Raw genomic sequence first — 25,692 nt, 5'->3', positions numbered from 1 at the left:
AAGGCAAGAAATATCAAGATAAAGCTTCCTGCTGTTGTTGATTAAAACAACGCATTGAAATATATAAATTACGAAACGCATAAGGCGACAGCCGTGCATGGGTCTCGTCGTATACTAAGCTTACATGTCAGGAAATCGGCATCATATCGCGCGTAACTGCTTTATGCGCACCACAGGATATTGAGAATCTATTTTCGCTCCGAATAAAACATGTAGCATGGCCAGCCTTGCAGATGTCTAAAGGGTTGGGAGCAGCCTGATTGGGTGTCTCAGACGCTAAATCCATTAAAAAGGGTGACTGAAAATACCTCACAACCACTGTACTTTCATTATAACAGCGCCGGGAGCACAAATAAACAGACAAACAGAGATAAATATATATGTGCACACGGGTGCACTAGACAACAGATTTTATGCAGGATGTTAGAACACAACGATTTGGTGTCAATATCGACAGACCTCGGTCATTATGAGCAGTGGCGTGGGGTAGGTGTTTCAATATCACCACCTTAACGTATCTTTTTGCGTAGTCTAATATTTAAACCATCAGCATGGAGCTCCGTCAGGAAAACGCGTAGCATTTGCATGGGGAACAATATTGTTACGTGTGGAAGGTCACAGAAGGAAGATGCTATTTACAGGCTATTTACACTGGAGTCAGACAGCCAGGCCGCCACTAGCTCGCGCCAAGGGCACAGACAAACTTCATCGTCGTTCTCGCGGCGGCTTGTCTTTTGAACATCTCTCGATGATATCGTAATAACATGTTCGATTTTCTACTGAGAAAATATGCTGTATTCATGCTTCAACAGTTATTTGGTACTTACACCTCCACCCCATATTTTATTTCACAGAAGATATAACCACACGAACAGTCGCACTAGCTAGCAAAGCCACTATCGCATGAGCGAAAGAAGGGCTGCAGCGATCCAGAAGGGGACGCTCACATTTTTGCTCAACTCACGTAAAAAACTCCCACTGTAATTTAAATACTGAATTTTCTTCTGAAACACTGAAAGGGTTTGCAATACATTGAACACGACATCTCTTACCATATACGTGTTCAATTGTAAAACGTGCAAAGCGTCATTTAATTAGGGATGTGGAGTGGTTGTTGACATATAGTATGAAATATAGTATTTGTTTCGGACGCGATATCTACTAGCCACTATTAGACAGAAGCAGTTATTTATAAGTATCCGTAACAATCAGCACTAGCGTCAATTAAAGTGCAATATTTATAGAAGTGTAATGACACCAAATACATACCACAAACACACTTGCATCCCTTTTCGGTCACCAAGCAACAGGTTTTGTTTGTCTTCGCAGCGCACTGAGTCGAAGGACATGAAGAAGGAAGTGTGCCGCCTGAGTTATAAATTGTAAAGAAGATAAAATAAGTTGTACTATATTTATATAAATTTACTCACTCGCACGCAACTTCATGTGGTAAGAATTATCGCGTCTTAATGACTATATGTGAACGCAAATGAAAGTAACTTGTCTTTTGCTAGCAAAATCGGCAACAGTACATTTTCCAATGTTCACAATATGTGATTGCTGAGAGGTTCGAAAGGCGTAACATGTTTGCGTCAAATTCATACGGCTGATTTATAATATTTCAAAAGACTATTCCAATTAGAGCAACAGGTAGGTGTGTAGGTGTAAATAGTTACTTCTGGTATGAAGTAATTGGAAATGGAAAATAATAAATTACTGCAATACGCATCTCACGATTACTATTAACAGTAAAGCAACTAGCATTTGAGCCATATAGCGACGCACCGTATTTCTTAACCTACATTTATTGAATATGCATAGTGGTCATAACGACAATGCCGCACTTCGGCTACATGCAACAAACATGCTCTGCTATCGTTCACTATAATTCACTATGGCATTGCTTTCCTCAGGTCACCCATTAGCATGACGGCATGACGACAATTGAGAGAAGATAATGAAAGGGCGAAGAAAGAATGACTTCGATAGAGTGACACAGTTAATTTGATGACAACGGCATGACACCACTGATATGACAATTCCTAAATATGAAAGTTTAACAGCGGCGAGCCTATGACCATGATGGCGTGATAATAATAGTATGACGTCGAATGAGGGCACCGCTGAAATAACAACAATGCCACCACCAGGATGGCATCACGACGGCATGACACAGGGCACACATTAGCGATGTCTGACAGTGAGACTATGACAACAATGTTATGACTACGGTGGTACAATCACGATTGAATGAATAAATCAATATTATAAAATACTGGAAAAGAAAAAAGAATGACGTCAATGGATCGACGAACACTTTAAGCCGACGACGTCATCATGACGATGGTATGACAATGAATGCATGACGATGACTGTATGAGAACAACGCCACGCAATGATGACTCTTTGATGACGATAGCATGACGATGACGTAGTGACCAGGTTGCCATTATAAAGGTTTAAGGACATTGGGATTACACGGGTATGAGGACAATGGCGTAATAACGACCGTATCATGAAGCGTGCGTCACAACGATGGCGCGTCGACGGCGGCACAACGATCGAGAGCCGGATGACGAAGCCAGAGTAACAACAACGGCATGAAAACGACGGCATGATGGCGAGAGTTTGACAATAAGTGTGTTTTAGGGACTGTTTCATGAAGGTGCAAGAATGACGCTGGAATGTCAAGGGTAGCATAATCATGAAGCAATAATACAGCTTGATTGCGACAGAATGCCGAATAATTAACGCCAATGGAGCGACGAAGCTGATATGACGACAACTGTGTGACAACAACGACGTGATAAAAACGCCACTGGGAGAATCGGATGGCGAAGCTGGAGTAACAACAATAGAGCGACAAGGACGGCTTCACGATTGCAGTATGGCAACGAATGAATGACGACTGTATGACGATGACGACGTGAGTAGAGTCGGCTGACAAACAATGGCAACGATGCAAGGATGGATGAATGGATGGATGGATGGATGGATGGATGGATGGATGGATGGATGGATGGATGGATGGATGGATGGATGGATGGATGGATGAATGGATGGATGGATGGATGGATGGATGGATGGATGTATGGATGGATGGACGGACGGACGGACGGATGTACAGACAGACAGACAGACAGACAGACAGACAGACAGACAGACAGACAGACAGACAGACAGACAGACAGACAGACTAGAAACGCCACAAGTGTACAAATAATGATAATCGTATTAGAAGTGGCTCTTGCCCTGTTCATTGCTTCCTTGTCCTGCTTTCCCTGCACCAGTACTAGGCAGAGGTGCTGGCAATTGTTGGCCTGGAACTGTGGAAAAGAAGTGATCAGATTAGCTGGTGGTGGGGAGTACACCTGAAAGTAGAAAAAACTATTAGGAGTTGGGCATGCCTTGGGAAGCGGATAGCAGCGACGGTAGACTAGTTCTCTCGGTGGATGGCTGTTTCCTAGGCGAAATGCTAAAGCGACTTGAATGCTGCACCAGCCATCGCGGAAGGCGGAACGACCTACTCCTAAATAATTTGGTGATTCTGATAACAGTAGTATATGGAGTTTTCTAGAAGCGTACAGTTCGTCAGCATCCCTCGTCTAGTGCTTGGTAGCATTTTTTCCTGCATGGTTCGTTCAACAAGCGAAAACCAAAGGAATATACTAAATGAAAGGAGCATACGTAACCTGGAATTACAAACACTACTGAAGATGGATCACGAAACTGTCTCCTGGAACGTACATAAAAACCGCCCTCCTGTGGGTATTTTCACACCGCATGGCGGCAACTGCTGTCAATATGTGTATTTTGGCTCAGTGGACGAGTATACAACATAGCTTTGAGCATTTATTTATGCCGTTGTTATGCAATAAGATATATTGCTTTGATATGCGAGCTGAATGTCTTATTTCCAGTTTTTTCTTGGTGTTCATTGAGTTGAACAATATCGCATTTCGACAGGCGCCTCTGTACCTGAATGCACTTATTTGGGCTTTTTAGCCATACTGTGTGGATATTGGCATAATGTAACGCGTGTGAAAGTTCCTTTTGACAAAGATTCAAGTACTATTATTACTACTACAACTATTTAGCCACCACCCCCAGTTGGACATCTCAGGAAAAAAAAAAGAAAGCAGGACCTCGAAACTACCTTGCCGACAAAAAACGAAAAAGACATGATCGAAGAAACACACACAGGTTGACCAAGCGTATATTTGAAAGTTTAGGCTTACAGACGTAATATCGAATCTAAAGGGGACCGTGAAAACAAGGGGTTGTTGAGTGTCATCTTGTATAGTATGCTTACCTTTGAAGTTGCTCTCGTCGACGTTTCGAAGTCCATAAGAAGATGGGCGCATAAAGCATCTAATCCGCCAGTACTACGCTGTTCTGGCAAACATAGCTGCGATCTTCGGTGTGTACTTCGTGCTGATATCATTGACTTTACGAATCTCGTTTCATAAACTAAATTCTTTGGTTAAACGAGCTGTGTGACCCGTCTGAAGCGAGCAATGCGCTTAAAATAGATACACGAAATGGGCGACAGTTTGACAGAAGCATGAATTAAATGCACCTGAGGGCAGTCTTTTCATTTGTTTCTTCATTTTTTTTTCTTTTTTCAAAATCGTGAATAGAAAACAAGAAGACCCGCTATGGTCGTATCATTTGATATATCACAACGGATAACACAAAATGCTGTTTGAATTGAGACGCAGCACAGACCTTGCTGCATACGTACCATACACACCAATCATTATAACCTAAGGCAAATAGTAGCCACTATAAGAGAAAGGAAAGTTCGTGATGTGAAACGCTACTTCAAGCGACCGTAGAAAACGACGTTGCGTATGCCTTGAGGCACTCATCTGCAACTTGTTTGCGACAAGTATTGCGCGATGCCAGCAGAGCCTTCCTTACGCCATTATGCTTCTCTTTCGTGTCTAGTTCATTTCTATCACATACGTCATCATCAAGCTGATCTTATTGTAATTATGCGTGAGAGATTCACCCCTAATTTGCACAATACTAGTGTGTGTAAATTCCTTTCTAATTAAAGCACGGGGAGAATGCTCACACATTTAAACCACCAATCGCTAAATGAGTATCTCGCCAGGTGCTTTATTACGGTTTTCTCCCGGCTTATAGGTTCTAAAGTTACATTTTAGGTATAGAACACTAGCTTTTCGTTCACCTCCCTACCTTCTCGCTCTCTTTCTTGGTATTAGAAACCTGAAATATTTGCCAATGAATGCCATATTTTTTATTGCGAACTACCTGTCACTCTAATTGAACCGTAGCGTTTGTAAGATAGTCCCCTCTTTGTAATTTTTGAACGCTGTTAAGACAATGCTTTCCTCCAATTCATGAAAGTCTTTATTGAAGCGGCTCCTTGTAGAAGTTCGCCAGAACTAATAGATGACCTTTGGAAGTCAGGTAGTATATATAATATAAATTTTGCTACACTAAAGTATTGCCGCATTTTGTTCTTCTCCCTATGGAGAGAGGTTATTGTGGTTCTGTGCCGGTTAGTATTGGATTCCACGACGTTTAAATATTCGCATGCCACTCGAATGTGAAATGCTTCGGGAAAAAGAGTAGTTGAGCTATTGCGAAAATGAAAAGCCCGGTTTAACATATTGAAAGCATATGTTAAGTGGGTTTGTGATATCTTGCGTAGGCCAAATCAGATATGTCCAATAACATGGTGAATTTGAAGCTCGGCGGCAGTTGTTTTTTACTGAAGTAATCGCTGCACCAATAACATTACAAATGTATATCGAAAACTTATACTGATGACTGTGCCCTGTAATACTTATGACTGATAAATGATATAAGACTATCCATTACTAAAGTTACGAGATACCACGGTTAAAGTACAGCACGTGTCGTGTAGGACCAATGTAAGTACAAGATTTTCACTCACTGCATTTGCACATGGTTCTCTGCGTTTGAACCGTGCAAACAGGCACTGCTTTGGCGCCACAAGACTTGGCCCACACGGATTTGCACTCCGTTTTAGCCGCCACTGCGATAAACAATAAGAATGGTCATGCTTTAGTGAATTCCTGCCATGATTGTTACACGCCCCATTTTAATCTAATGATGCGCCTGCGGCGAAGTATTATAGATTGGAGCTTCATACTTGTAGAACACAAAGTTTCAAATTCAGGCCTACCATAATAAATGTATCTCTCTCTCACTTTCCAAATTAAGCGACCGTGGAGATTGCTCCTCTTAAACCCGCGAAGACATCTCCCCTTTCATGTAGGATTATTTCAGTCATAAGGAGCATAAAAACAGCGAGGAATCAACATATTTCTTTGCAGAAATGAATATCTATTTTTGTGTTTAATGAGCAAAGACCGAAAGCTTTGAACACTCCTGCGGTCTAGGGCGATCGCTCATACACCCTATCTACCACAGTAAGTCATGTGAGAAGATGATTGGGCATTTATTTCTTGTAATCTCAAAAGGTAACTAAATGCACCAAAAGATATTATAACAATTCGACAGAGTTGTTGAATGACATGTTGACAGAGTTGAGGTTGAATGCTTCACCGACCTAGATGTAAATCATTGCTATTACGAGTTTATTATCTAGGCTGAAATTAAGATTTTTTGAGAAATACATAGTGCAGGCAAAGCGGCGCATCTTAATGGCATGTGTCACTGCTTAATGTTGAAATTGCATCAACTAGGCAAGTAACGTGAATATCTTTAAAACAAAGCACACATTAATAACACTTACCACAGTTGCAATAGCATTGGTTGTTACTCATCAAGCAGCAGTTCTGCGGCATTGCAGGATTATAGCACTTCGTCAGTTTACATGATGGTTGGCCTGAGGAAGATTAATTTACTCGTGAGGCAATTTATAAGTATTGTTAGAAACATGCGAGAAGTAAGTCACTTATGACTCCGATAATACGTCCCTTAGCCAATCTTCTATGTGAATGTGAGTTACAAAAATTTTTGCATAAGGAGAACGCTAGACAAACGTATCTATTGCATTCGTTGTCACCCATAACTTTCTTAGTTTATCTGATGTATTAGAACAGAGATCTATATGTACACCTTTCTACTACACTTAGTTGAGCGTAGATGTTTCAGAGTTTCTATCTGCGTATAATTTAAGCGTTGCGCCAGCAGACGTAAATATCATACGGAGTACATCGCGAAATTTGCCTGATTGAGACAATTTACTAAAGACTTGGGGCGTTACTTGTTACATCGCTGAATATTCCCTGTAGGAAGTATGTTGGAGTGGCCAAATTGGAGCCAAGCAATACGGAAGTCTTGTCTGCTTAAGAAAAATCCTAATATAGAAACACTTTTGGGATACGCTGATTCGAAACCTCCTTGACCACAAATGAGCGTTGGAGATAAGGTCTTTCTGAACAGAAATCACGCTCATGTGAAACTGTCTGTTTGAGTGGCAATGTCTTTGAAGCACGCTTTAGGCCACACATTTCGAAAGTGGTGGTAATGACACAATTAGCCTTTGGGTGACCTCCATTTCTCTTTTTGTGATGATTTTCTGTATATAAATTTCAACCATGCACGGTGAAATAAAATTCCGCTAAGTAAACATGACTTGACCGCTGCCATGCGTCAGTCCCTTAATTAGAAAATCTGCCCTACAATAAATATTTAAAACTTAATAAAGGGAAAATCAGACATCCATGTATGATTTCCCCTTTATTAATTACTTCTCCCCACCTTGCGGGCTTTTGTAGAGCTATTACGTCAATATTTAAAACTTCATTAAAGAATATTATTTTTCCTACTCGCGTGCAGGAGCTGAATTACGTACCGGATTAGCCAATGCGTGGCTCCGAAATTTATTTGCAATCTTCAGAACTTTGTGAAAGACAGAAGAGATTTCCGATCCGCCACCATAGCGACAAAAAAAAAAAAACACAGAATAGCTCCCTGTACTATTCCTAAGGATGTTCTTTTGTCTGTTCTTTTTGCGCTGGAGTCGGCGACCAGGAATTGAACCAAACACTGATTGGTGCGACGAACTTGGCCGTAGCATGTATAGCGGACATACTCCGACGAACTTTCTTTTTGTCGCATGCATTGTAAATGGTTGGATACGTAAATCACACCTCTTGAAACAAACCGTAGTCTGCTGTACAATTATGTACGTAAACAGTGGCTAAGCTTGCACTTCTAAATGTCGGCACACCTGATGAGACTCCATTTTATCTAACGTGCAGGTGAGTTTGCTCGAACCTGCGTACTATAATATTCGAATAGCAATTATACGGACACTACAGGTGCATTCCTGCTGTCGGCATCACCGTGAGCTTTCTTGTGAGTGAAAGCATGTGAGGCTGAGCCCGCGAAAGTAGCAGCCGCGTTCTTCTCCCGCGGCGTCTACTACGGCGTTGGCCACGCGAATCGCGGACGCCGTAGTAGACGTTTTTGGCGGACGCCGTAGGGACGCGTTGCCGGCGCTCGTGTATCTTGAGAGCTATGTACGACGTAGCCAAAGTGCGCGCCCACGCGGGCCTCATCTTGAATGCGATCGGCGATGTTTGCAGGGTGCGCGTCGCACCGGCAGCTTCGTATGCGCTGTGCTTTCGACGTTACGTACGCGTTGAAGCGATATATGTATGAAGATCGATTACCTTGCTGCAGCACGATTTCTCACTCTGGAATTTTTGCAGCGAGTTTGCGCACTCATCGAGCAAGATGTGTTTATGTTTACCTGTGCGCGCGTGAGACCGTGCTTGTTAATTTAGTTGGCGGGCTAGTTGGTTTCAATACATGATGTAATGTGTAAGCACCACAGAACGAGGACGTGGCAAAAAACGGACATACAGAGACAGCGCTGTCTATGTGCGTCTTTCTACGTACTCGATCAGTCGCGTTTGCACATTCTACCATTTTTAATTTACTTAACGAATGTTTACCAGTTTACACGGATGATAATGTCCTTAATTTGTACAGCTATTTAATAATTTTCTATCGCAATCGGTGCTTCGCCTTTCGGGTGCAACTGCAAAATTTATCAAAAAAATGAAATACAACACTTTTTTACAATGTTGGTGAATGTGTGGTGGAGGCATTGTTACGCAGAATTTGTGCCTGAGAGGAACCTTTTGCTTGGGCCCAACTCGTATGTGGCCTATTGAAATACATGTAAGACTCAAAACGTTTTCATGAGATAACCCCCCGACAAATTTTAATTAAATTTGTTGCATTTGAGAGCGAAAGTTAAATTCTATTGACCCTTGAAAGCGAAATTTCCATTTAGGGCCTGAATTTTGTTAAGAATATCTTCAAAAGTTTGAAAGTTACAAAATATAGAAGCCCACACTTTATAAATTAGTAGCTCAGCATCAAGAAAGTATGTCGCGGTTCTGTAAGCGGCACCCACTAGATTTTTGAAAGCGGATAAACTTGATATGTTATTTTATATCTTACGCAAATTTGTTACGTTGTGTACAAGGGTTCCACAAAGGTGGTATTTGCATATTACTAAATACCTTGATCTTCATGTGCAACTTATCAATCATTTTTCATAGCTGAGTTGCGGCGTTGTGAACTTGATAGTTTGGTTTTTTTAAAATTTTCGGCTTTTGCAACTTTTCGAACAAATGTTGGCAATCTAAATAAAAAATTCGAAACCAACAGTCACTAGATATTAAACTTTTAAATGGAACAAACGTTGCCACATTTGGTGCAGTGGTCGCCGAGAAAAAGGAATGATCCTTTTACGTGCATTTAGATAGGAGCAGCCGAGCTAAAGCTGCCTCTTAAAGGGAATTTTTCCTGAATATTACGAAATGTGAGCGTTAACGTGTTTGTTGTGCCACGTCTCAGCCATTATACTAGTGCACAAACATAAGGGTGCCTTGTGCTCTACTGCTGTACGAAGCAGATACAAATACTTTTTGTACCCTCCTTTCTACTTTTTACCTTACCTGAACTTTCCGGCTTTTTGGGTGGAAGCTCTGGTTTCTGTTTTCCACGATTGACTTCATGGTGTCGACGTCATGGCGTTGTCCAAAAAAAGGAGAATAAGAGAAGAGGAGATGTATATCATCAAATGTGATTCCCTCAAAAGCCCACCATGTCCGTTGCCCCGTTAGTTTTACATTTTGATTGGGATAGGTGTTTCTTTGCGCTAGAATACACGTTACACTGTTAGAATATGCTCTCCTCAACTAAACCATTGCTACGTTTACATTTCCGCCCGAAATAAATAGTTATTTGCACGTAGATGATAAATTACAGCGTCATGGAATTGATTCCTGCAATAATTACCACATGTCAGTAAAATACCTTCATAGTGATAAGTATATCCTTTCGCTAGAATACCTGCTACTCCATGAACACATTCTTTGTCAAACTAAACCATTGCCATATTTGCTTTTCGTCTGCTGATAAATAGGCATATTAATTTCCCGTCGTCAGTAAATTACACCATGGCTGGCCACCCACAATAAAGAGCGGTGAAAGCAGGGACATTATTTTTGCCATACAATAAATAATTTGTGAAACTTCTGGCAAAATTACTGTAAAGACCCAGAGAGGCAATATCCACAGCATCGTGCTCATAGTGTTTTTAACCAGCAGTGCCATTTCAAAATTTTCGTAGCTCACCCGGTTGTTAGGAAGGCCGGGGAGTGCAATAACATGAGAACAATTATGAACGCCTGTGTCTCTCACGGCTTCTAGTTTTCTTGCCGCCCACTTTGGGAAAAACCGCATGATTCGCCGTTCTGTGTTGCCCATCATAATTGCAATGCTTGAGCACCAGTGTGCACGGAAGAGTTCGTGTGCGCACGTATGAGCACGATTTGAACAATGTTCGCAGTGGGCAGCCCACTGCTTCCACCGTCCAGCAAAAACGGGAAGTCTGAATACACCGCACTCAGAAACAAAATGAAACAAAAGTAATGAAGGTAATAGAAGCAAGGCAAACATTGATAGGATAAAAATAGCATATAAAACAAGAACATCAGCATAAATTAGCACATAAATAATACGTCCATAAATATAACAATTATACATACGAAAAGTATTGATCATTCAATCAATCAACCAATCAAACGCTTATTATATTGCCGATGAACAGGTACAGGGCCTTCGTACTGGTTCATTTAAAACGCAATACGTATGACAACGTGAACACAGAAAAGAAATGCGGCCGGCAATACAATGTGAGATAGAAAAACACAAAGAAAACGGGAAACAGAATGCTAGAATGCAGGCGTAAAACTAAGTTATTTAGGCGACAGTATTATCTACATATATACAAAACACAGGAAACGACCACTTCAATATGTTAATACAGGCAGACTACTTACTACATTTTTTTTTGTAGCCGAGCCATGTGAAAGTCCCTAGTGCAACAAGGCGGCACAGCAAACGAAAAATAGTGCCTCGTACGCCATTGCGATGCGGAAAGTTGCACACAATCAAGAAGCTTTGGAGAATATATAGTGCCATGGCGAAAACAGAGTGGCTAAAGCGTGTATATTTTAGAGGTGTGAATTTAATATCCTGCAGATGGCTGGACTAGTGTCACCAGAACGGTAGAAGCGGTGCTTGAAAATAGGTATCAATTTATCATGGACGCGTGCAGTGAGGCTGGAATTAGATTCGCATGTTGGGCTTGACATTACAGAGGCAAATTCTAGTAGTGGAAGACAGGCAGTAAAATACAATTTAAGAAATGCATTAAGCGATCGGAAATCCTGCGATAGACGACAAAGAATGCCAAGAGCGCGAAGGACATGTTGTTTTGCTTGTTTAGCATGTGAAGAGAGGCCTAGCGTTTTGTCGAAGTACATCCGGGAGCAAAAGTGTACACTGCCCATGAGAGCGCGCGTCAAAGTGCATCGACGCGACTCCTGGCGGCTATAGTGTAGAGCGCCGCGCCAAAGCAGTGGGGCTCACGAGCGTCCCACTATATCTGCCGGCCTGTCCTATTTCTTTACCTGGAGAAGTTACGCTGTTCGTTGACTACGTGTTCATTGCTCCGTCGGATCTGCGCCGTTGTTTCATTGAGTCGCTGTCGCTGACCTGGCTCGCACGTCCATCACGCATTGAATTCCTTCGGTTGCCATGCGGCTAACAGCCTCCACTGGCGCCTTTTTGATGATTCACGCAGAATGCCTTGCTCCCTACGGCGGCGTTATACAATCGGAAACGCTTCCAACGTTCGCTGCCGCGTAATCCAACAAGGTCTTGCCATCGATGTTGCTGTCACCCAGATGGAGTGCCACTGAGTACCGATGGTGCCCGTATGTACCACTTGAAGGCTAATAATGCAATAGAGGCACCGCGCAGCTATAATCTGCTAACGCTTCAACGAACACGACAGCCAGTGATGCACGTAAATTTCCCCCAAGGGCACTGCGGGAGCAGTAGCACGGGTCAAAATACAAGAACAGTGCAGTATTATACCACACGCTGTTATAGAGTTTAATTCACATGCGCCCCTAGAATGTCGATTACCTTGCGTAATCGGCATAGGGGGCAACCGGCAGATTTGTCTCTTTAGAATTCTTACGGCTACCTTATGTGCTACTGTTGCTTTTAGATACAATAATGCTGATACTCTGTTGCCCTGAACCTTCGCGACAAAGGACACTGCATGAAAAGCAGACTTCAGTGCGTGGCAGGAAACGTTGGAAGCTTTTCCAATAATGCAATACCACAATAAAAAGCTAAGCGTTGTGCGTCATTGATCAAAAGGCGCGAGAAAAGGCAGCAGGCCGCGCAATAAGAGAAGAATTGCGATGCTCGACAGACAAGCGAGCAAACTGCCGCATCCACTCAGTGAAACAGAGGCGATGATGTCTGGAGCCGAACGAGAGGCATTCCGTTGCCGTTTAGCTGGCGAGCAGCGTTACCTCGCCGGGGAAACCAGCATGGACATCTGGCCGATACGGTGCCAAGCGAATTCGCACCATCGCCATGGTGCTATTTTTGACTGCAGGTGGCCCACCGACAGAAGGCGTGCCGGTGCGGTCTGGTACCTACTCCCACGGTCCGTATAATTGTGTTTGCGGGCGTACACACAAAGTCGATGACGATAATTGTAGGGGCTCCTCGGTACGGCACATCTTATTTTGTTGTAGCGCAAGCTGAACAAGGACAAAAGAAAGGCAGATTTGAGACACAAAGCGCTAACTTTCAACAACACATTTATTTCCCGTTCCCGTTGCTATGTATACACCCTCGAACCGTCATACAGCACGTGTAAAATTTCGGTAAAAATGAAGAAAAGAAATATAAAGTGGGAAGGACACGTAAGCAGTTTTTTGACTCACATATTCACAGACATGTACACGTTCACAGTGAACAAAGGTACTTGAGTTCTTTTGAGGATGATGAAATGGAAGGTTTACTGATGCATGCGTCGTCGAATGTTGACATGTGTCTAGCTTCTATTATCAAGCTCGTCATCTCACGTCTGCTTCTACTTATGATGACTGTTTCTTTAAATCTAGGTTTGCATTTGCATCTCTGGCAACGGATGGCAGGAAAGCCGTCAGCCGCCAAGTTGTGTACTTTGTTATTGTGTTCTTGTAGCCTGTCATTTACGCATCTACCTGTTTGACCAATGTAGGTTCGTCGACACCCGAGAGGAATGCGGTATACCACATGCGCGATGCAATCAATTAATTTGGTTTTATGTTGTTTTTTTGGATGTGGTACGTGCGATTCATTGTGGCCTTGTGTTTCTACACAGGCAGACCAATTTCTTAGGCGCCGAAAATACAACGTTGATGCCGCTCCTTCCAGCAATCTTGCCGGCCGTGGTTGCTCAGTGGCTACGGTGTTGGGCTGCTGAGCACGAGGTCGCGGGATCGAATCTCGGCTACGGCGGCCGCATTTCAATGAGGGCGAAATGCGAAAACACCCGTGAACTTAGATTTAGGTGCACGTTAAAGAACCCCAGATGGTCGAAGTTTCCGGAGTCCTCCACTTCGGCGTGCCTCATAATCAGAAAGTGGTTTTGGCACGTAAAACCCCATAATTTAATTTTTTTCCAGCAATCTTCTTTAATCTATGAGAGAACCTGTCTTTGTAGGCAATGACAGCAACATTTCTTTTGTTCATGTCAGTGCTTGAACCATGCGCTTGCTCCGAACTGCCCTGCTCTGCCTTCATAAGCAGCCCTTTTGCGACTGACACAGCATGCGGCTCGGCTAACCAGCGCGGCTTAAACGCGATGCCTGCCATCCGAACCTATCATGCATTAGGTGTTGGCATAATTTTTTTCAGTGCTTCGCTGAAACACATCTTCGCCATTCCCCTCTTCACAATTTTACACGCGCTCTATGACGATTCGAGGGTGCATACATAGCGACGAGAACTGGAAGTAAAGCTGTTGTTGAAAATTAGCGCTGTGTGTGACAGATGTGCCTTTCTGTTGTCCTTGTTCAGCTTGCGCTACAAAAAAATAAGGTACACACAAAGATCTTTCATTTTAGCATCCGTGAAGGTGAAAGCTTGCTTGCACGAGTGCTAGTACGGCAGTCGTAAGTCAGTAATAATACGTCATGCATACGTCATTCTTCATAAGCTTCATTCTTCATTCTGCATAAGTAAACTTATGGCACCGTAGGTCGACCTCCTCAACAACACATTCGAGCACCTAATGCCCTACATAAATGTTCCTTCGTTCTTTCTTTCGTTCTCCCTTTATTTCTGTCTTTCATTATATCCTTCTTTCTTTCGTGCATTGTGCATTGAGTACTTTGGTAAAAGTAGAGAAGGTTATCCAGTTATTTATAAGTGCCTTAACCACATCTGACATAATTCTCTTAAAAGTTTGTCTTGTAAGTCCGAAACAAATCACTTACGACACTGGCAGATGGTTTTGCCTAATTCCTTGGTGCAAACTGGTAGGCCTTTCTTCCCACAGTATTTTGTTGACTCAGTTGTACAGTGCCTTTGAGTTTTAACTGCAACAAATAAAAAATAATATTGTTTCTGCGTACAATACTAATCCTAACTGTACCACGCTCGACAATAAGTTCCACTACAATCACGGAAAATTAAAAACGGGGGGGGGGACGTTATCAAGCAATGGAAGTCACTTCCTCTGTTCAAAGGTACAACAAAAGCCGCATAACAAGAAAACAAAAACACAACTACACCTTGGTCGGTCGTCATTACAAGTGCACGCCAGTATATCATCTTTATATGTTTTTATTGCTTCGATATATTTTATATGCTTCTAAGAGCGAATTGGGGCCAGCAACCTCCTCCTTTCGCAATTATAGTCCTGCTATTGCCAATCCATCTATTACTTACTACTACTTTCCATTATTATTAGTACTACTACTACTACTACACTGTATTACCAACAACAATCCTTCTTTCGCAAAACTGTACTTTTCGATTAATAAAGAACGTGTGTTCTCATATTGTTATTGGGTAGTTGGTAATCAAGTACGAAAATCGGTATCTCAGGGCTCTATATTTCTTGCGACGCCTAAAAATAAAACAAGCGATCCATTTTTTTTGGCTAGCGACAATATGAAACGAAAAACAGGCTAGATAATATATGGGGCATGAAAACCGTATTTCTCTGGGGAACACCAATGTCATAGGAAGCTCGTAAACAAAAAAACCACCAAGATGATCCCGTCAGTTTAGGATTAATCCTTTCCGGTTCAATAACTTCAAGAGCAGTCGTAATGCATTGCCTAAAATAAGTTCCACCGGAAAAACAAACAAAACTTCTATCATAAATCTGAATACGAGCAATCCTAATTACATGATGTCTTGATTTGGGCCACCGGTAAATGTTGCTATAGCTGAAAATTTACAAATGTCCATTCGCCGCGTTCTGCTGAGGATGGGCCACTGAGCACAATTTTTTAAGCCTGCAGCCGGATGCGTTTAAACTGCCTTCGGTGGTTGAAAGGTCGTCTTGAAATAACATGTGCACATATTTCACACCGTTCCGGTTGTGAATTATGAAGTCTGAAGGACAACGCCACAGGTACAACGCACTGATTTCTTGTCAGTTCGTCATTAAAACTTTTGATGTATTGCCGAGAAAACCTGTGGGAACCTTCTTTTGCAGTTTAGTCAAACGTTCACATTCACGTAATGTAAATGTTTTATTAAAAGCACTCGGGCCGCAAACTGATAAGTTATGCTTGCTATGTTTAATATGTTATCCCTTATTTCAACAGCGCTCTCACAGGCTTTGTGGTGCTTTGTCATTTTTATTGATGGCTCTACGGACAGGAAAAATTTCGGTCCGCAGCCTAGATACACGCTGCTGTATTGTTCTCTCATGCTAGTTTAGCATGACGCTACTGACTTGGAAGACCTGTGCCAGAACGTCTCTATCCGGCATCAATAACATGCCTCCTTATTTTTATCCATCAGTTCATTCCCCGTAGAAATAGGAGCAGTAGTAGTTAACTGTTGGGTTTAACTCGGGCGATAAACGAGCAGAAAAGCCGAATTATAGAGACACACGGCAGCTAACCTACAATTTTTTTTTATTACAGCGATAGCGATATCAGTCGACCTCGCAAACTTTGTAGGTTCAGCGAAAAAATTTTGCCCGGCAGATAATGCAGTGTTCTGTAAAAATGGAGGCCCATCCCGAAGGCAGTTGAACCTAACAAAGCTTCACAAACCTATAGCTGTCACGAGGGAGGAATTCGAGAAACTTGCCCGTGACACACGAGCTACACGCGTAAAAGTGTGACAGTGGCGCGAGAGAAGCGTACGAGCAACAGTGGTTCAATGTTAGGACCAGCGAGCCGCTGCGCAGGAAGACAGGTTCAATCCGACTGTTTGTCGCGCATTTTTTACAGTAATATAACGAGTATTCAAGCACTTGGAAGACATTTCAGCAGGAAAATTGAAGTCTGTGGAGTGTGCAGAAATTGGCATCACAGCGCGCGCGAAGTTAAAAAAAATGTACGAGTAGTTGGGAAACGTGACATTGATAAATGAGAATGCGCATGGTCGCCCGCGACGCATGCACGCTCTGTTGTCGTGGCGTCATATTCATCACAATATAAGTGTGCTATAGTACACTTGCAGTGTTCTTTTTATATATACGATCGTACGTACCTCCTCCAGGTTTTCATACATGAAGTTCCCAAAAATCACAGTTGCTTCCCCTGAAGGCGCAATTGAAGGCATGAGCGTAGACAGATCACTAATCCTATGATTTAGGCGGCAGTAAACACATTGAGTAGTTTGCTACAGCTTCGTAGCGAGACAAAGATGGTCTTCAAAGTTTGCGAAAAGTTTGTTTACAAACGGTGGCATACTGCGTTACAGATCAAGAAATCTGCGGTAATTCTTGCCGATGTTTCCTTCATTGGTTTATGTTGCGATCGTGCACGCGTCTACCTGTCTGATACAGAGCCCAGCACATTAAGTAACATACATAAAGATAACACACTTTAAGATAATTTATTACATGCGTTAGTACGTAGCTCAACTTTGTTTTATTCCTGAACTACTGACCACAGTGGCAGTCGCATTTCAGTGCACCTGCGAAGCAGCAGATTTCCGGTTCCGCAGCCTGCAGGCACTTTGTAGGGGGACACAAAGGCTTGCCTGTGGAAGAAATATTGAATGGCATGTTAAACGTGGCAGGGAATAAATACACAAAAGCAAAAATAATTGATATAACTCTTCCTCAGCTTTAGCGTTTCGTCGCGAAATAAGCTGTGCCAGCGCGAAACGGACAAAAGACAGAATTATTAGCCCTGACTGAAGGCTATAAAGGCTATAAAAAGAACAGCTGTCCTTCAGAAAATAACGTTATGTCTACGTCAAGCCGACGAGCAAGAGAGGCCGCAGCGTGAAACCGCTAATGGAACAAATTTAAATCTCTTTCTCCATAGAACAGCTGCTTTTCTGAGCAGGACTTCTATCACTCCTGCTGTTTTAAGGCCGAGGAGTTAAAGCTGGTTGGCAAGAGTATACCGGATGTTTTTTTAGAGCATACATAATTTCTAATGTCGCCTGTGTCAGATAACATATTTCTAGTCATTCTGCTGAACAACCTAAAGATATGGACAATACTTGCGTGATAAACGGAAATGAAGAAGGTTTTTATTAACAAACACCATTTAGGGACGTTCTTTATTATTGCAGTGTGCCAGGGATTGCTACAAATTACACTCTAAAACTGGTGCAGTGCAACATACAAAAGAAGGAATATGCCAAGCCGGCCAGATAAAGGAACAGATTGCTGACTGCCAACTGGTTTACTGGCAAGTTGCGCGAAATATATAGCTACAAGATAGCATCAGCACATGGCGTCACAGCACTTCACAAAACGTCACACCGATAAAAGGCTACACCATCCTGAGTCACAGAAGGCATAATTCTGTCATGCAAGGTTAAACTGGCCGGCTTGGTTTGTTTCTTCCTTTGTATGTTGCGCTGTACCAGTCTTAAAATGCGATACCAACTCGCCCAATCCTCAACCCTAGTGTACAAATTACACATGGTGTGTCCGGGCATGAGGCACCAGCAATTTTTAGGATGAAGCCCTTTTCGAGATATTCATCCCCCAAAGTGAATTCCATTAATATAGATTGGGTCGGCACACAAAAGTTGATTGAAAACCTAAAAATATCCTCTTCATCAGGCGAGGATTCAATCAATAGTAAAATTTGGTAGATTACTGAACTATATTATTCCATCATGCCTTCAATGCTCTTTTTCCAGCCTCGAGGCTCCTCGGCACTTCCAAGTGTTTGTAGGGTTGGCAAGGCAGTTCCGGTCCCTAAATAAGGTAACATTCATTTTCCCCATAGCTATCGCCCTATATCACTCACAAGTATACCGTGTGAAATATTGGAGCATATTACGTATCCTCATCTGATCGGCTTCTTTGAGCCTTCTGTTGGTCTGAACAACACGGTGGCACGGAACCATTTTCGTGCGAAACTCAACTGACGCGTTTTACTAATGACCTATTTACCGATACTGACGTGCGCTTCAGTGTTGACGGCGTGTTCTTGGACTACACGAAAGCTTGAGTCTCTGTTTCACACAATCACCTCATTTCTATACTTTACAAGCCTAACGTTGACCCCAAGGTACCAAACTGGATAAAAATCTTTGTATCTAATCGAATCCAGTACCTTTCTGCTAACGACTATTCATCCTCTTGCACTTCCGTAACATCGGGTGTACCCCAGGAATCCGTACTGTGACCTCTGCTCTCCCTGATTTCATTTTTTCATGCGAGGGTAAATGCCTGAGGGCAGACAGGGGTATGGGATGGGGGTGGATAAGGATGATTAAATGAATGAAAAAAGATTTGCTGACCTAATGAAGTCCAAGAGGGATCGATAATGCGGTCCCTGCGTCCAAGCAGTGTAATCGCTCGGATTATGCGGCGAGAGTCCCACTGCCGCGAGGTGCCGGAGCCTCGTCGGTTTCAGTGCCGGGCAAGCCCAGAGCAGGTGGTGGATGTCGGCTTCAGCATTTCGCGACTTGCAGAGTGGACACTCCGGACGAGGAGGATATAACGGGCCATAGTGCGGCCACTTCCTAGTCATGGCAGGAGTGAGCGCAACCCCGACCCTTCCTGTTCCTGATTTGCATTAACGACTTTCCTATATGCATTTTCCAATCAACTATCAGGCTTTTCGCAGGTTGCAGCGTCATTTCTCGCAAAAAACTAACCACGCTGATTCTGATAAGCTTCAAGACGACCTCACATGCGTATCTCGCTGGTGAGATAAGTGATTGATGCGACTAAAAGTTAATGAATAGACAACAATGCATGTATCGCATCGCACAAACAACATTACCAACACGCATACTTCATGACACCTCCCTTGGATCCGTCAACTCGTACAAATACCTATGTGTTCCTATTTCATGTAACTTATCATGACATACACATATCGAACACGTCCCTAATAACGCTAACCGGGTTCTTGGATACTTGCGTCGAAATTTATTAGCTGCGCCTCTGCCGATAAGGCTAACCCACTACAAGCCATTACTGCGGCGAAAGCTAGAACATCAATCCACAGTTAGTGATCCCTATCAAATCACACAGATAAACATAGAATCCATCCAAAATCACGCAGCATGTTTCATCTTATCTAACTGTTTTCTTTATGCCAGCATAATTTCCGTGAAAAAAAAAACTTACCTTACCGAACCTTTCAATGCGCCGTCAATGTTTCAGACTGTCTTTACCACAAGATATATTACCGTAACCCATTATTAAAGGATCACCTTATTGCTCGCCCTTCACACATTTCATCCCGCTCCAATCACATGTTTAAAGTTGGTGTACAGTATTTTAGGAGGAAAATGTGCCATCGTTCTTCTATTCTCAAGACCAGTGCCAACTGGAATGACCTTCCTTCCTGCATTGCTGCCATTTCTGAAGTTAACAATTTCAAGAATACTGTATTGCCAGCCTTTCTTTAAAACCTATTATTGTATAATTATGAACTGTTCTTTTTGTACTTACTACTTCTTTCTGTAATGCCTTTGGGTCAGGAAATTATTCGAAATGAATAAATAAATAAGAACGTGCGCGATCAAACACGTGGGCGGTCCAGTTGTTTTTGCAAGTAGAGTCATAGTGAATTTTTACCTTGTTTTGTGCGTATACCTCAGTAATCATTTTCTTCAACTTCGAGGCTTTTTCTTTGGAGGAACCTGCTTGGGTTTCCTTTGTAGCAATTGCTACGATTAGGTGGATGTCTCATTTTCCCTTCAATTGACTCGTGTGACGCTTAGAATTGGTTCTTAGTGGTTATGCCTCGCAAGCTCACCGGATACAATGCGTAAATTGAACTATTTGGCTTAAAATAAATAATTAAAGGTAAAATAGCCAATTCTTGGTACTCAATCCAACATGCATTTCAGCTTTTTGTGCCATTTAATGTCTACCGGTTCACGTAATCCAGCTTTAAGAGAACAGTGACACTATCTCCCTCAGGCTATGTTGAAAAATTACCTTCGATGTTATACGAACATGCCAAAAAGTAACAGTTACGCAAATGAAGCCTGGAGAAACAGGTAAGTGGCGATATGTTTATTGCATTCTGTTAAAGCTGTCAATGGACTGTAATGACTGAATCATACTTACGAAAATTCAATGAGATCGAGTTTTAGCATGAACGACAAGAATGCGCACAGCAGTGCTCAATTCTTTTTGTCTTATATTAGTTGAAAACATACGTTGCTATATAAAATTCCCACCATTATTTCGTTTTGTTATAGTTCGTCTGCCACGCTCTTCAAACTACCTGCTCGTATTTTACAGTCCATCTTTCTGTTCCTAGCTGCCGTGATGTTACTCACAAGGCAGACGAAACAGTGCGCTCGACTCACCAGCAGGATCAGCGCATACCGATACAGTATGCACCATGGCAACTTTAGTAACTTGAACGTGGAATTATACTTCAACATTTTAACTCGCAGGATTTTACCAACTCGCCTTTTATTCATTGCACCCTGACGTGATGCTTCTCCTGACATTGGGCTCTCTCGTCGTGAAACAACTGTAGTGTAGTTCCGGAGGTTGGGTGCCGCACTCATGACTGCTCACTCTTTCCTAAAATTCATTGCCAACATCATCGTATGCAACTTTTGTGCAAGGGAGGAACCTATAGATCACATTCCATAGCAACGTCCAACCTACAGCTCTCAACTCTCTCCGAAGGATAGATCCTCGGACCTTGGTCGGAGACTTTGTGTGTGCACAAGCCCACCAAAGATCTAATGCACTTTTGTGAACACAACCGGACAAGTTGAACCCTGATTAGGGAAGGCTAGTAGTTTAAAGTTCATCGTGCGTTAACATGTACGTTAGAGAACATTTATCTGCTGGCGCGTGCTCAACGCCTCTCCTTATATTTCTTTCCCCTTCCGCATGCGTAGAATAGCCAACCAGGCGAGACCTTGGTTGACAACGCAGCCTTTTCTTCATATGTCTCTCTATATTTCCCTCCGTCGTTGTGTGTTATTTGTGTGATTTATCGTTAATACTGGCTTGCTAGCTTGCGTTCAAGAAAACAGCATTTTGCAGCTTAGCACTAAAAAAATATGCTAGCCACTAGAAAACCTGAAAGATGTTAAGATTGAATGGTAACTGAATATAGTGCTGATGACTTCAAGAGCTAACTTAAAGCTAACACATTATTGCGTTCTGATTGTTTTCTGCCGAGTATACAATGCCTTCAAAGTTACGCTCTTCGTGAAGTTAATAAAAATTTTATGCGAGCTAAGCAAGTGCTGTTCGCCGAAGTGCGTTATGCGCATTCTTGAGCAAAATTTGTTTTGACAAGTTATGACACACATAAGAAAACATTTGTTAATTACGTCTCGAATTATGCGATTATATAGGTTGAACACGAATTCATTTTTTTTTTATACTTGTGAGGCACGTTTGCATTGCCAGATGTCTGCTCTAAAGGTTAACGCGCCGTAACGTTATTTCCCACTGAGAACCGGCAGTTTCTACACAAACGGCGAACCTCTCAGATAACGAAAGCAAATTCGCTCAAAAGAGAAAACGAATAGTTACTCTAATACCATAACCAGTGCGTAGTCGCTATATGTTTTATTAGCTTTTCAGAGTGGCATTGTGAACGGTAACAGCAGCAAGGTAGTGACATGTTGCTGGAGTTGATTCATTTTGGTGTGATAACTTCGGCCTTTAAATGCACAAGAGGCACATTTTAGTAGGAGTATCTCGGAACATAACCCTTTAAAAGTTTTCATCGAATCTGTCGGTCTTTAGGTTTTAGAAAGAAAGAAAGCTTACACCGTAACCAGCAGTTTCAAAAGAGGGAATTAAACATTCGCACTTGTAGGTTTAAGCCCTATATATTTCCTGTTCAAATGCGATTTATTTCTTCTTTTCTCATGCTAGAATTTGAGATCCTTCACATATTCTCAACAGTACATAATTATTCCTTTTCATTGTTTTCTTCTCAGCTCTAAACAAGTAGATTCATTTTCATCTCTTCCAAAGTGTTGGAGCGTCCGGTCTGTATGAAGTACTTACATGAAAAGTCACCCCAGGTGTTTGCGAAAGGAGCTCTTTAGCTATGAAGGTGTCATTGAAAGCACGTACCATAAGCATAGAGGAAAAGGCACAGGTAGGATTGAGCGTCAATCTTCTAGCAATGGACATAAAATAAACATACCTTTGATGTTTTTCTGACTTCTTGCGACAGTTGCAAAGAATCCGAGCAGTAGTAGGCTTGCCAAGCGTAAATTCATGCACATTCTTCGGCTGTAAGGAACCCGTGCGGCGTACATAGTTCTCACTCGGTTATTGATGACATTCCGATAAGTTCAACAAATGAGAGCGCAATCTCTAGCACGTCATTTTACCTTTCCTACAAGACAAGAAAAAATAAAAATTATATATACCTAATATGTTTTACAGTTATCTGCGGTATCTATCAAGGCACAGTGCTCAGCATAGAGGTTCCTGAGTTATCACAGCTTCAAATATTAGGGAAGCACATAGGACCTACATATTCAGAAGTGCCTAGCAGTTGTAACAAAACGCTTTTTATTATTCAGGAGTCTTGAATCTATCTATCTATCTATCTATCTATCTACCTATCTATCTATCTATCTATCTATCTATCTATCTATCTATCTATCTATCTATCTATCTATCTATCTATCTATCTATCTATCTATCTATCTATCTATCTATCTATCTATCTATCTATCTATCTATCTATCTATCTATCTATCTATCTATCTATCTATCTATCTATCTATCTATCTATCTATCTATCTATCTATCCTCCTAAATAGCCAGCCAAGATGGCCAAGATAAATATGCAGTCTCTATACGCCAGCGGGGCGGGCGGTGCCTAACAATTTAGCTGTTTGATATATGCGCATGTTCGCGTTGTCGGTCTGATCGTGGCATCGTCGTGGAGGGCGTAAGAAGATCAGGGTATGTCAGCTGCGGAACACCAGGTGCTGATTGCTTCTGCGCGAACAGAAGTTTCCGACACCGCACACGCCAACCGGCTCCTGACGCTCACTGAGAGGCTCTTGGGAAGCCGCGGTTTTGTCGAGAAATGCGTCAACTCGCACATTTCATTTCTCAGTCGTTTACTTGAGAAGCTTTACGATGGCGTACTACTGCGTTACTACTGGTCACAGAGCAACTGAATAGTACGTAAAACGTCTTCCGCAATTATCGAGCTGCTAGTCAAGCGCATGTTCTATGTGACCATCACCAAGTAACTGCTAACACTACGATGAGTGCCTTATCGAAGTCTTCGAGAGAGTCAAAGAGCTCGTTGAGATACACTGCTGCAGGGATGATGCCACAGCTAGCTATCTGGCAAATCTTCGCATAACTTTGGTTCGAGCAGTGAGAGGAATCTTCATATTATTTTTTTACTGAAAAGCCCTTTGTTTTGTGTGCATGTCGGTGAATTGTGAAAATTCTGGTGCGCAACGACATCAGCAGTTGTAATTTGAATAGATTTGACTTTGTTTCACGTTCTTGATTTCGGAGAGCCAAGACGAGAAATATAAGACAAGCCCATCTAGCCCTACAGTACACAGCGCCAGTCGGATGAAATAGATACGAAATATCTCTCTTCCTTAGCAACATGGGCAATGAAATGTCGTAGATGCTTGATTACACAACGTAGATGTGCTTTCCATCTAATTCGCAAAAAAATGGAATGTATTGGTTGATGAACGCCTAACAGAAATATATCAAACTTGCTAATTTAAGTTAAAGGTTAGTGTAAGTAAGGCTGGCCTGGAATAGGCAAGATGAGCATTGCCCTTATCATATAAAAGCGCTACAACCTCCAACATTTTAATACTTTCATCTCCACTAGATCAATCCAACCATATTTGCTACTACATTACGCAGTGATGGGAATAGTATCAGTATATTCAAGTACATTGTATCAATATCACCAACTCCAATATTTTCAGATACTTGGGCTTCATAAGCGAGCGCGAACCAAATTGCACACTTTGTTATTGGTTCTGGCATATGCCGCCTGCATTATGAGCCGAATAGACCAATCAGGTGTGGTGGGACCTGTGGTATATCAATGTAATCGAATCGACCAAAATAAATGTGCAGATAAATGCTCCAAAAATAGCAACACGACGGCCGATAAAAGAAGATAAACATCTCACCTGTCGATCACTTCTGTGGTTGTACTCGTTACTTCTTTGAACTAGCAAAAGCGATTGCGAAAGACTTCTCTACATCCAGATGACTCCTCAATTGTAAGATTTGAGCATTTCACGGACACTGATAATTGGAAAGCAGCACTTAAACGAAACCAAATAGCATCAATGCAAAGAGGAGTGTTTATGCTTACACCGTGTACCTGCGTCATGTACAGGGAATTCACTATTGGCAATAACTATATACAGAGCCCTAGAAAACGTTCTTGCTCATGGATATCCCTAGCAGTACAATATGCGAGATGACGTGTACTACAATAGCGCAGTTCTAAAAAAAAGATCGCGGCAATGAACAATGCCCCTTGCGTCAAAATACGTGTGCATTGTTCTCGTTGTAACTCAGGTGTTGCTTTCGAATTTCCTTCCAATTCGACTTGTTTAGACATAAGCTTTGTTTCCTGCAACATTTGCCGCGAAGACTGTTGCTACGCAGTTGCCAATGTAAATTAAGGTAAGAAATCATTTCCCCGGAAACGTAGTGCAAAACAT

The 25,692-nt window shown here is 42.2% G+C and overlaps 1 protein-coding gene across 3 annotated transcripts in view; it reads right to left on the bottom strand.

Moving 5' to 3' along the window:
• LOC142587846 (uncharacterized) overlaps positions 1 to 25,450 on the bottom strand; it is a 43,081-nt gene extending 17,631 nt beyond the window's left edge. For 2 of the 3 annotated variants that reach the window (XM_075699140.1, XM_075699139.1), the window contains exons 1-9: positions 25,150 to 25,450; positions 23,160 to 23,354; positions 17,485 to 17,577; positions 14,841 to 14,942; positions 9,942 to 9,995; positions 6,755 to 6,847; positions 5,930 to 6,031; positions 3,252 to 3,326; positions 1,270 to 1,368 (exon numbers count right to left, since the gene is read on the bottom strand). In XM_075699140.1, the coding sequence (XP_075555255.1) occupies positions 1,270 to 1,368; positions 3,252 to 3,326; positions 5,930 to 6,031; positions 6,755 to 6,847; positions 9,942 to 9,995; positions 14,841 to 14,942; positions 17,485 to 17,577; positions 23,160 to 23,274 (733 nt within the window). In that variant the 5' untranslated portion in view covers positions 23,275 to 23,354; positions 25,150 to 25,450. The remainder of the gene's footprint in view (positions 1 to 1,269; positions 1,369 to 3,251; positions 3,327 to 5,929; positions 6,032 to 6,754; positions 6,848 to 9,941; positions 9,996 to 14,840; positions 14,943 to 17,484; positions 17,578 to 23,159; positions 23,355 to 25,149) is intronic. The other variant, XM_075699141.1, reaches the window with a different exon arrangement.
• Positions 25,451 to 25,692: the final 242 nt, after the last annotated feature.

The sequence above is a fragment of the Dermacentor variabilis genome, chromosome 7 (genome assembly GCF_050947875.1).
Source record: "Dermacentor variabilis isolate Ectoservices chromosome 7, ASM5094787v1, whole genome shotgun sequence".
Taxonomy (NCBI): Eukaryota; Metazoa; Arthropoda; class Arachnida; order Ixodida; family Ixodidae; genus Dermacentor; species Dermacentor variabilis.
The sequence above is the reverse complement of the archived record's forward strand: the minus strand, read 5'-3'. Positions and strand labels throughout refer to the sequence as shown.